Source organism: Sorex fumeus, unplaced genomic scaffold (assembly GCF_029834395.1).
Source record: "Sorex fumeus unplaced genomic scaffold, SorFum_2.1 ptg000098l, whole genome shotgun sequence".
Taxonomy (NCBI): domain Eukaryota; kingdom Metazoa; phylum Chordata; class Mammalia; order Eulipotyphla; family Soricidae; genus Sorex; species Sorex fumeus.
This window is the reverse complement of record NW_026606155.1, coordinates 24292937-24305254: the sequence shown is the minus strand read 5'-3', so window position 1 is coordinate 24305254 and position 12318 is coordinate 24292937. Positions and strand designations below refer to the sequence as shown.

Sequence of the window (12318 nt, the reverse complement as noted above, 5' to 3'; positions counted from 1 at the left end):
GGTCCTAAAAGTATAATTAATGAAGTATTTGGAGAAATAATTAATGTAAAATTAGGTACAGTTATAATCCTGTGACCCCCAAATTTCTGCCTCATGACTGTATCTTGTCCTCTCACAAGCCTTGGGCTGAAAATATCCAGACCCTCTCAGAGACAGTTCCACACACCATGGATTAGATGATATTCAGATTTTAGTACTTCGTAAATGAGAAACTTAAGGAAAAGTTGAGAAAATTATCAAACCACATCTTTTTTTACGCAATTTTTTATACAATGTTCTTTCAATCTCATAAATAAGGATTTTTTTTCCAGCAAACAAGCTACAAAACTGACTGGGGTTGGAGCAGTTCTGCAACAAAGACATTTTCAATAGCAGATATTCTTTTTTTCATTTGGCCATTTGGGTGATAGAACCTCTAGATAGATTATTGCCATTTCCTCATATTAAAATTACAAAAGTAAACTTCTACCAAATAGTTTGTTACTCAGAAGCTGAAGACCACATTCATATTGAGCTCTACATAGAGATGATTATTCAGGAATGTATTTCCTCAATAAAGATGTATTGTCCAGTTCAATACATAGGAAACTCTGAAGCCCTTTGTAAAGCATTCCATTCAAAGTTCATCATTTTGTTGCAGTATTAGTGAATTCTTGTTGCCTTCCCCATTTGGGGGCAGTTGTGAAGACCATTTAAGTCAAGAGATGTAAGACTTTTCATAAGGAAATTAAATCTCTATTTGGAATTTTACAATGTGCGGGAGGGGGAAGCATAACACTAACATCATTTAAGTGCTTTGCGCATGCACAGGGCTATAAGGAGGTCCAGGGACTGATGTGGAAGAAAAGACTAATTTTTCACCTTTACTTCAAATTTTGTGACTGTGCAAGGTATTTCTTTTGACATGCTACTGGCAAGCAAATTGAAAATAGCCCTATATGTAGAAACTATAATTTTTTTTTCAGCTAAATGAACAAAATTCTAAATTCTAATCAACACATTTCTTAGTTATCCCAGCAACAAAATGAATTATTTGGAAACCAAAGACAGAAAAGAGCACACATTGGAAAATGTGTTTCTGTTGAAACCCAGATGAACTGCCTTGAATAAGGTCAACTAGGCCCTAAATAGTCTCTGAAGTTGCCCTTCAGGGGTTGCACAGATAGGAGGTGCAAGACTTGTTGGGTCTTATAGGTTGTTGACTTACATATAGATGAGCGCTCTCTAGCTTCTGGATCTCAAGATCTTATTTAGTAGGTTTTCTGCAGATCAGTTTTCATAATACTTATAACATTGAGTGGATACAGAGAAGTCACTTGACCCGGCTTGAGAGAGGCAACGATAGTCATTTCACAATAATGTGATGTCTTCAAATTCATTCTATTTATTCCATCATTATTCCAAGTAGGAAATCCAGGAAACTGCAGGGATCTTGTTACCAGTAGGTCGAAAATTCCAGCTGACTCCTCTGTACTGGTTTCATAACCATCTCTTATCCTTTCTTTTGATACGGTAATAATTTTGAGAAGCTTTTAATCCTAAATAAATACACAATGCATGCATGCACACACCACATACACACAATATGCACACAAATATTCCCAAGTTTGTCTGTCATGACAAACAGCATTAATGCACTCTTCTTGGTCTCATCCTGTTGAAGTAAAACAATCTATCTTATGTCCATGCCTAAGGTACAAAAAAAAAAATTAGCAAATACAGATGATGAGAGAAGGTGGGGGCATTTTTGCTTTCTCCTAACACTTAATCAGTGTGTGAAATAGTACCACAAAAGCAAAAGCACGCCTCCTTCACCAATATAAGCCAGTATTTCAGATGTCTATACTTGTCCCTGGCAGGGTTTTTAAGCATTGGCTTCTACATTCCCAGACCCCGCAGCAGGTTTTCATAGAGGGTGGTGTGAACATCTTAATTGGATAATTCTCAGCTACCAACTATCATAACATCTCAAACTATGTTTAAAAAACAAATGAACAACTTTAGGATTTTGTCTTGCATTTTTTGTATTCTGTAATGGTAAGGACATTAATAAATTGAGTTTAAGCTTTTTACATACTATTGACTTCATTAGTATCTGTGTTTAGTTATTTTTCTCTTTGTGTTAATAAATATTTGAAAGTAGGAACTTTTCAGAAAATTAATCACATACGCTTGTTTTCTTTCAATGAACTTTTCTTAACTCAAACTTGTCTGTTGTGATCTGGAAATAGTTATATAAAAACCTTATTTTTTTCTGACTCAAATTTATGCACATACTTCTTTATTGTCCACATTTTAGACTTAAAAATAAGTATTGAGCCGAAAGAGAAGGTAAGGGTCTGAGAGACAGTACCGGGATTGAGGCACTTGCTGTAGCTGATCCCAGTTTGATCCTTGGAACCAAGTATGGTTCCCTAAGCAACTCTGGGATCTACCCAGATCAGAGCTGGAAACATAACTCTGAGCTCACATAACTCTGAGCACTGTTAGGTACTGTTGCCACCCACTCCCCAAAAAAGTCAGGGATGGCTATGACATCGATTATATGTCCTCCGGCTCTCACTCTTGCTCACTGCAGCATTTCGCATTTACTTTTAAAGCTCCATACAAATGAGAAGCAGCTTTGTCTTACTACTCTTTTACCAACCTGTTTTTCTCTTTAGAAATGATCGTTTTTTTTTTTAATTGAATCACCACGAGATAGTTACAAAGCTTTCATGATTGAGTTTCAGTCATACAATGATCAACCACTCATCCTTCCACCGTTATACTTTTTCCAACACCAGTGTCCCCATTATCCCTCCCGTAATCCCGACCCCTCCCCAACCACTGCCTCTATGGCATACTATATCATTCTTACTCTCTCTCTGGGCTGGAGGGATAGCACAGTGGGTAGGGCATTTGCCTTGTACACAGCCGACCTGGGTTTAATTCCTCTGTCCCTCTAAGAGAGCCCAGCAAGCTACTGAGAGTATCCTGCCTACACAGCAGAGCCTGGCAAGTTACCATGGCGTATTTGATATGCCAAAAACAGTAACAAGTCTCACAATGGAGATGTTACTGGTGCCCACTCGAGCAAATCGATGAACAATGGGAGGACAGTGCTACAGTGCAACTCTCTCTCTACTTACGGGTATTATGGTTTGCATTACAGGTACTGAGAGGCCATCATGTTTGGTCCTTTATCTATTTTCAGCAGCAAACATCTCCCATTCGGAGTAATCCCTCCAACCATCATTGACTTAGTGATCCCTTCTCTATCCCAGCTGCCTTCTCCCCCAACTCACGAGGCAGACTTCCAAACCGTGAAGCAATCTTCTGGCCTTTGTCTCTACTGTCCTTGTGTGTTAGTCTCATAATATGTTATTTTATATTCCACAAATGAGTGCAGTCATTTCATGAAAAAGGACCAAGTTTTTAAAAAGAATTTTTGTCATTTCCCTAATAGTTTTTTTCCTCACTATTATACTAATTATTTTTTATAGTTTCAAGGGCATAAAAATATAATTTAACTGCATTGGATGCTTTAGGGTGTTTGTTTGTGTTTGCGTAGTTTTTTTTTTGGCCATATTCAAATTGATGAACAACAGGAGGACAGTGCTACAGTGCAGCTTGGCTTATATCTTGCTCTGTGCTCAGGGTTCACTTGTAACAGTGCTAGGGAGACCATATGTGGTGCTGAGGATCAAATTAAAGTTAGTTGCATGCAAAGCAAGTACTTTATCCGCGGTACTATATTGTACTGTATCTATGTCCCTCTCCCATGCTTTATTCTTTGTGCCTTTATCAAACAGCACCCTCATTTTATATCTAAATTTTGGGGATTTGGGCTTGGGCTATACCTAGCACACCTAGGTGTCTGAATCCTGGCTCTGTACTCAGTAATCAGTCCTGGCAGTGCTCAGGGGACCATGTGTGTTGACAGGTATTAAACCAGGGTCCCCTATTTGCAAGGCAAGCACCTTGCCTCAGTACTATACAGTTCTTATCTCTGAATTGTGAAATGCTTTCCAAACTTTGAAATGATGCTGGGGTTTCCAAATGTCTACAAAACAAAAGACTGGCCAACAGGCAACCTTGTATAAATTGAGACATGCAAAGGAGGAAATGAAATGGCCAGAAGCAGAAAGCAAAGGCTTCTGCTTTCTGCTTTTGCTTTCTGCTTCCTTAGGGTTGTCTTCCACATAACATTTCCGCTCTGGCAGTAAGCCTTTCAAAATTACACAGACACCTAAGCAAAATGTAATAATTGAATACCGATGGCACTCTTTTTTCTTCTAGTTCATTAATTTTGCTTTAAGACTGACTTTGAAGCATATGTAAGTACACATCAAAGCTGACACATTCACTTTTAAGTCATAAAGTGTAATAATCAGTTCTAGAGATATTTATAGCAAGAATCCTTAACAATAGATAAATTCTTCATACTCAGGCCTGTCTTAAATAGTTCAATCAAATGCTTTATTATAGTAATTAGTACCTTTTGTTATGGTAGCCATTAATAATTAGAAAGTAAATACCCGTGTGGGCGAATTAGACATTGTTACATATTTTTGCAGTTTTTGAAAAACAATTTTTGTTCCTTTTGTTTTTACTAAAAAGAAAATAACATTTTGGGGGTTGTGGCTGCACCCAGCAGCTATGCTCAAGGAACTATACAGTACCAGGGATCAAACCTGGACCTCCCACATTAAAGACTGTTCTCCAGCCCTTTAAGCTTGTTTCTTAAGACAAATACATAATCAGTGTCAATTTATTGGGCTGGAGCAATAGCACAGTGGGTAGGGCATTTGCCTTGCACGCAGCCAATCCGGGTTCGATTCTCAGCATCCCATATGGTACCCTGAGCACCGCCAGGGTGATTCCGTAGTGCAGAGCCAGGAGTAACCCCTATGCATCACTGAGTGTGACCCAAAAAAGAAAAGAAAGGAAGACTATCAATTTATTGAAGATACCACATGTATACGAATAACTCAATTAGCATGAAAGTACTGGGAAGATACAGGTTCACCGTGTGGAGAGGCAGAGGGAGCTGGCATGGGCAGACAGCACCAAAATCTCATAATGTTTGGGTAGTGCTCATTTGAGAGGAGGATCAGGTCATTTTCCTTGATGTCATTGAACCAGGGCTTCCCTGCTCAATCAAGTTTGTATCTGTCCTGGCCTGTCCCTGCTTTCCTAAACAGGTGGTTGCTGCTTTCATTGATGGTTTACTTCTCACTTGTGCTCCCCACCTCACAGCCAGGCTCCTAACAATGTACTTCCACAAAACAAGCATCTATACTAGCTCTTACCTGCCTCTCTTATTGTTGCTGTTGTTCCCGTGACCAGGGGTCACACACACCTGGTTACAGTACTTGCACGCTTTGGTCTCATTGCTCACCAGGAATCATCCACTTTTCAGTTGTGGTGCTCACACACTCCTGAGTGCAGTGCACCAGAGTTCAAACTCGTGATCAGTAGGAGGACCCTCTGTGATGGTACTTGGTGCTAGCAATCAAACTCAAAGGCTCACACATTTCTGGCTGGCACTCTGCCAACTAATCTAACCTTAGACACTAAGATCTTTCATCCAAAACTATTTCCTTTTAAAAAAAGTTTTTGAAGGGCTGGAGCAATAGCACAGCAGGTAGGGTATTTGCCTTGCACGCGGCCAACCCGGGTTCGATTCCCAGCATCCCATATGGTCCCCCAAGCACCACCAGGAGTGATTACTGAGTGCAAAGCCAGGAGTAACCCCTGAGCATCGCCGGGTGTGACCCAAGAAGAAAAAAAAGTGAGAAAGTTCTCTTAAATGACTTTAAAAAATTGTTCTCAGGATGGGTATGTGGCTCTCTCAGAGAACACATGCTTTACATATATGAGGACCTGTGTTTGATCCCCAGCTCCATAACACCCCTCCCCGTTATTGAGATATTGAGATATTGATGAGATATGAGTTTGAGGTATGCATCATCATGATTCTATATTTCTATCAATTATGATCATTATAATAAGTCTAGTTAACGTTCAATGAGTCTAATTAACATTGTCGTCATATTTTGTTACCAAAAATTGGTATATGCATATTCTCACTCATATTTTTTTTATGATAGCTGACTCCACTGGAACTCACTCTTTGTACACAACATACAAGGACTATGAAATTATGTTCCATGTTTCTACCATGCTGCCATACACACCTAACAACAAGCAACAGGTAAGACATTCTGTGTTTTTTTTTTAAATGCCATCACCTCTCTCTTTTTTTGCCCTTGCTTCATTTTTCCCCAGAAATCTTAAGTGGCAAGTTTGTAAAATTTTAAACCAGAATTTAATGTTGCACCTGTCACAGCAGCAGGAAGCTTTGTACTTTGTGGAAGTAAGGAATAGCAAATGAGCTGAAAACAAATGAAGAGACACAAATTCTAGGTTAACTGCCAGCTGGATGGCTTTGTGAATTAATCATTTGCTTTTCACCCACGGGGACTGAGGTTTTCATGAAATCTGAAGAGAACAAGTTGAAATCATGGTGATTAGATGACTCTGCAGGGTTGCAAAGAATACATGAGTGGGTGAAGTTTCATCTCAAGAGGCCAATGGAGAAAGTAGGAAAGTATTGATAGTTCATTTCAAATTTCAAAGGAGGTTGGGTGTGTTGATTCGAAGAAAAGGCAAAATATTTGCCAGTTGGATCTCAGAAAAAACAATTTTCCTTATCATGTTAATCAAAAGATAGTAAGGAATGTAAATGCAGTTTAGTTGTATATATCACAGTTTTCACTTGAAGAGATCTAAAAACCTAACAAAGCTTCCAGATGTAGCCAAGGATAATAAAATATGAAAGACAAGTAGTGACAAATTGCATAATGAAAAATGGCAGATTGTTTTAGAGAGTATGTAGTAGTTGTTGTGTTTTGAAATATTTGAAAATAAACAGTTCTATACCGAAATGGAAATGAAGCAGGTAGTTAAACAACTCTCTTTTCAATAGTTATAAACACAAAAAGTCCAGTTTTACTTCTGACCTTAAAATGGACAGAGATTTTGTTATTGTCAATTGTTATACTAACAGAACAGAGACCAGCTGCAGAATGAATCACATCCTGTTTCACAGAATTTAGCCAAACACAGATCTAATCAAACACTTCATCATTTTAGGTTGATTAAATCACAAATCTAGGTAACAGCATTTTGGCTTTTATAATTACCACTCTAATCAAAGGTAGGAAGCACAACAATGAATCAGCTATAAATCTGAAATGAAATAAGCTTGTTTTAAGATAAATTCTCTGATGTGGAGTTTGTTGACAGTTTGTTTTAGGCAAATCCCAAGTTCTAGGTTTCTCTGAAAGGAAAGCGTGTTACACTACTAGATTTCTTTTTTCTTTTCTTTTTTTTAACTAAGAAGTATGCTAGATTGCTTTTATTTTGAGCAATCAGTAAACAAAAAAAGTTAAATTATCAAATGATCTTTAAGAAGAAGATAAAGGCTTACTCTGCCTTATGACTCAGAAGGAAAAGATATGATGGGGATGGTGTTATTCAGTTAATCATTTCTAATTGAGTGAATTGAAATGCTGAGCATAGTGAGTTGGCATTTAAATGGACAACCATCTAAAATAATTTTAAGGGCTAATAAAGGAATAAATGTTATGATCTAAATCATCGCCACAGAGTAATGTACTGCTACATTTCTATTCTTTAAAGAACTTACTACATCATGCGAATGGATAGATGAATTAATTTCTATTTGTGTCCTCACTATTATATGTTATGCTATATTTTGAAGAAAGAATTGCATTAAAAAGACAATGACATCATCTGTGCTGGAATGATACATAACACACAGATACTGTATTTGGTTTTGGTATGCCCGTGACTCCAAATAAGTTAATCCTTCATAATGACTATATTGTGTATAGAAGCCAATACAGACCAGCCTTTATATCCATAAATTATCATGCTTAGAATTGAAGTAAATGGTCTAATTAAAGGATAGTTTGGGCTGCTTTAAAATTCCTAAGGTTAAAAGTACATTTCCTGAACATTCTAACTCCCAATTCTCAGCCCTATTCTACATGACTATAGTCCTTCCCTTCTGGCAGCCAATACTAGATCATTGATCTTGCTCTATATAATTTGTATGCATTAATGTCACTGGAGGTTTTCTAAAGTTTTATAAATGCAAATTCATAAGTACAATAAGTATACCCAATGGGTAATTTATATAAATGGCATGTTTAATTGTTTTTTTCTTTAATATTATTTTTACTTTTTGGTGGTTGGGTAGGGGTGGGTACTCAGGCTTGCTCCTGGCAGTGCTCAAGGGACCATATCTGGTGCTGGGAATTAAATCAGGGTTATCCACATTCAAAGCAAGCATCTTGACCCCTGTACTATATCTCTGGTTTCTGTTTTTCTTTTCTTAATAGTCTACTCATAATCCATATAAGAAACACCCATTTATTCAATGTTTCTTCATACTGCTAAATTTAACTGTTTATAAACCCCTCCTGAAAAGGGCCTGGCTTAGGATGAGTGAGGCTGCCTAAATTTGAAAATATTCTTCCGAGGACACAGGTTAGTGTGAAGTAGAGGTGGTCTTCAGCAGCTTTCACTATAATTAAAGAAGTTATTTAGACTTGAAGTTTAACCTGCTTTTTAATTGTTACAACATTCTGGAATATTATTAATTTCCAGTTTGACATAATGGAATATTATTACATTTCCAGCTTTTGTGACACGAAAAGTATATCAGAAAACAACTCAGCCACATTTCTTCAAATGAAACTAATTAAGCCAGTACATAAATTGCATTATAATTACTTTAGCCATTCTCATCTCTAAAAATCTTCCCCATGGCAAGTTCCTTTCTCATATGAAAATGGAATGAAACTGTTGTTATGGAAACTAAGGGTTGGAGATGCTGAGACTTGGCATAATACACCAAATATTGGTTACATCTATTTGAATGGGTTATATATTTTATGCAAATTTCAGAATATTTACTTCCATGTTCTTCGTTAGAGGGAATGATAAGACAGGCTAAATATAAGGCTAAAATATTGAGGATCACCATGCAGATCACCCACCTAATATGTACTGATTAATGAATATTTAAGTTCATTTAAATATAGGAATTGGGAAGTAAAAAGCAGAACATTTTCCTTTATGTTATTTGCTTATGTTTTCTTATAGCTCCTACGGAAGAGGCACATTGGCAATGATATTGTAACCATCGTTTTCCAAGAGCCAGGAGCACAGCCATTCAGCCCAAAAAACATCAGATCCCACTTCCAGCACGTTTTCGTCATTGTCAGGGTTCATAACCCCTGCACGGACAGTGTCTGTTACAGGTATTGGTGTGCAAAAGTGACTAGATAACTGTTAACTGGGGGTGACCCAGAGGGACCCCTCCAGTGCTGTGTTTTGAATTCATAGTGAGAAATCTCCTATTAATTTTGTCTTCTAATATGCCTACGGATGGCCAGGTTCATGCAATGACGTCACTTTATGGCACTGACATTCCCCAGACATGTTGGTTAGACACCTGCCATTTCCATTTGCACCTCCTCTTTAGGTGGTGGCCTTCATCCATACCATCTGGTCACCAGCTAGCTAATTACTCATAATACTAATTATATTTTGCTTCAGAACAGTCATAATGAATGGGGATGAGAAGAGTATTTGTTAATAATTTTTATTAAAAAATGTCTATTCCCTTTGGATTTACTTGATATGCTCTTAACGTTTCTAACTATAATCTTTAAGTTTTATAATCTTTAGTTCTCTGCTTTATTAGGCATTTGACAGAATTGTTTTAGTATCACTTGTTAACCTAATCTCATGAGGATCTGAATTCAAGCATCTATCCACAAAGGCCTTTCTGATAGTATTGAAGAGATTGGGTATTGAAGAGGAAAGATTCTGTGATGTTGTTTGATGTGGGCATAGTGCCAAGAAGATGTGTAAGGATATTCTACCAAGTAAAATATACTTAAGTATGTTCTTTAGATATGACTCTTATCCTCGAAGAAGATGACTTCACCTTTATCCCTAAACTTTGAAAGATTAGACTTTTCTAATTTTGTTAATTTTTTTTTTTGGAATTCAGATAGCTTTCTATACAGCAGGTGATGAACACAAACTGCTAATAGGTTTGTTGTGAGACCCTCAACTGTAGGGTCAAATACAGGGTTAGTTATAGGAGTGGAGGAAGCAATGGAAGATTTCTTTGGACACTATTGGCTGCCACCATATTTCTTGCATTTTCCATAGTAACGACATTTACAGGTTCAGTGATGTTCTAAGTAACTTGGATGTAATTTGGGGGAAAGACTGCCAAGAAATCCTTAAGGATCCTGGAACCGTTCCCAGTTGTAAGCAGACAACCGGACAAGATAGTTCAGTATTGGTTTCTGGTAATGCAGTACCACTTGAGACCAGTGGTGATGGAGACAACGAGGGCTTCCAGGACTACACCGGTGGTGCTGGAGTGGTTCAGTCACAGGGGCTATTTGCACACGTGAGCCATGCACTCCAGTCTTTGGAGCTATGTTTTTAATTTAATTTTTTTAATCTATGAGGTGTACATACCGGGTTCCATTTTTTTTTTGTCTTGGTTTTGGTTGTTGGGCCACTCGGCACTGCTCAGGGAATATTCCCAATCATTGTTATACATGAACTATATCCAGGGGTAAAAGCGGGACATGATGGGAGATAAAAATCCCTGTGTTGCAGAGGCGAGTCCTTGAAATTTCGACTGATGTTATGCATCTCTGGAGACTAGAAGTTGACATAAGAATAACTGATCATTTTAAACTAATTTCAAAGGTCAGTTACTCTTGAATTATAGACATAGCTAAGAGCACAGACATCAGTCACCTGATAAGAGAACCATCCAATCTCTATTATTCTATTTCTGTCAGTACAATGAGCTTAATTAGCTGGACCCAAATAAAAGAGCAAATTAGAAGTCACAAAACAGAAAGGGGAAGAAACTGTTTAGTGGGAATGATGGCTAAAAACATCAATAAGAATTACTAAGATGCTGAAAACTGTTCAGACCAAAGATATAAATTCAGGGGACTGAAGAGACAGTGCAGTGGATAGGGCACTTGCCTTCCATGTGGCTCTTCTAGCTATGATTCCCAACACCACATACAATCCCCCAAGTTCATCAGGAGTGATCCTCTCAGCCGAGAACCAAGAGTAAGCCATTAGCACCACGAGGTATGGCTGAAAAACCAAAAATGAAAAGATACAATTTCCGTGAACATTTGAGGCTGGAGAGATAGTACAGGAGTGAGGTTCCTACCTTGCAGTCAACCAAGATTTAATCCCAGACACTTTATTTGGTTCCTCAAGAGTGCCATGAGTGTTCCCTGGCCATAGAACTAGGTCTAAATCATAAACTATAGTCAGTGTGGCCCAGTCCCCCACCCCCACCCAGTTATTTCAGGAACAGAGCACTCTGGGATAGTTTGGTTTGAAAGCAAATAAATGTACTTACTCCTGTGAGCCTTAGTTTAGTAAAGAAGAACAATATAAAAATTATGTTCACCACTTTTGGGGGTGTGGTGCACAACTGGCAATGCGCAGGGGTGCTCCTGGCTCTGAGTTCAGGATCATTTCCTAGCAGTACTCAGGGGACCATATGAGATAACAAGGATTGAACATGGGTCAGCTGGATACAAGGCAGATGTCCTACCCACTGTACTATTATGCAGGACCTCTTCACCACTTTTAAACAACTAATAAATTATTGAGTCGAGGCAGTAATCATCAAGGGCTTCATTTATCACCAAAGGACTAACTGTGTACCTCATGGTAGAACATAGCCTCATTTATGAGTTATTCTTGTCCTCTCTCTCCCCCAATTAAATCTCAACCTAACTAAACCTTTGGACAACCCACTTTATGAGACATACACTGAAGACAGAAATACATATTTGTATTCAACAAAATTACAATTCTTCCCAACTCTATGTGATACAACCCAATTTCTTCAGCAGGTAATTATGAAACATAGGAAAAAGTGTTAGTCGAGGGGAATTAAAAAATATATTTTAAGATGAAATTCATTGTGATATAGACTTTATTTGAACTCAGTTCATATAAAAAGACTGAATGATTGTTACTATTTTAGTTGAAAATAAAACATAGACTGCTTGATGAAATTAAGTCTCTTTTAATGTTAAAATTAGTATGGTAGTAAGTAATTATGACAATCACTCTGCGTCTTGAAAAATGATAAATTATAATAGAGATGCTAGAAATATGTTATTTCTTTCAGAAATATCTATATTTAGTATTTAACATACAATAAATGTTGAA

General features: G+C 37.6%; 1 protein-coding gene across 5 annotated transcripts in view; it reads left to right on the top strand.

The window, feature by feature from the left end:
* Nucleotides 1-12318, top strand: part of SIPA1L1 (signal induced proliferation associated 1 like 1) — a 358911-nt gene that overhangs the window by 267309 nt on the left and 79284 nt on the right. For all 5 annotated transcript variants that reach the window (XM_056134390.1, XM_056134391.1, XM_056134395.1 and 2 more), the window contains 2 exons: nucleotides 6096-6199; nucleotides 9181-9338. In XM_056134390.1, the coding sequence (XP_055990365.1) occupies nucleotides 6096-6199; nucleotides 9181-9338 (262 nt within the window). The remainder of the gene's footprint in view (nucleotides 1-6095; nucleotides 6200-9180; nucleotides 9339-12318) is intronic.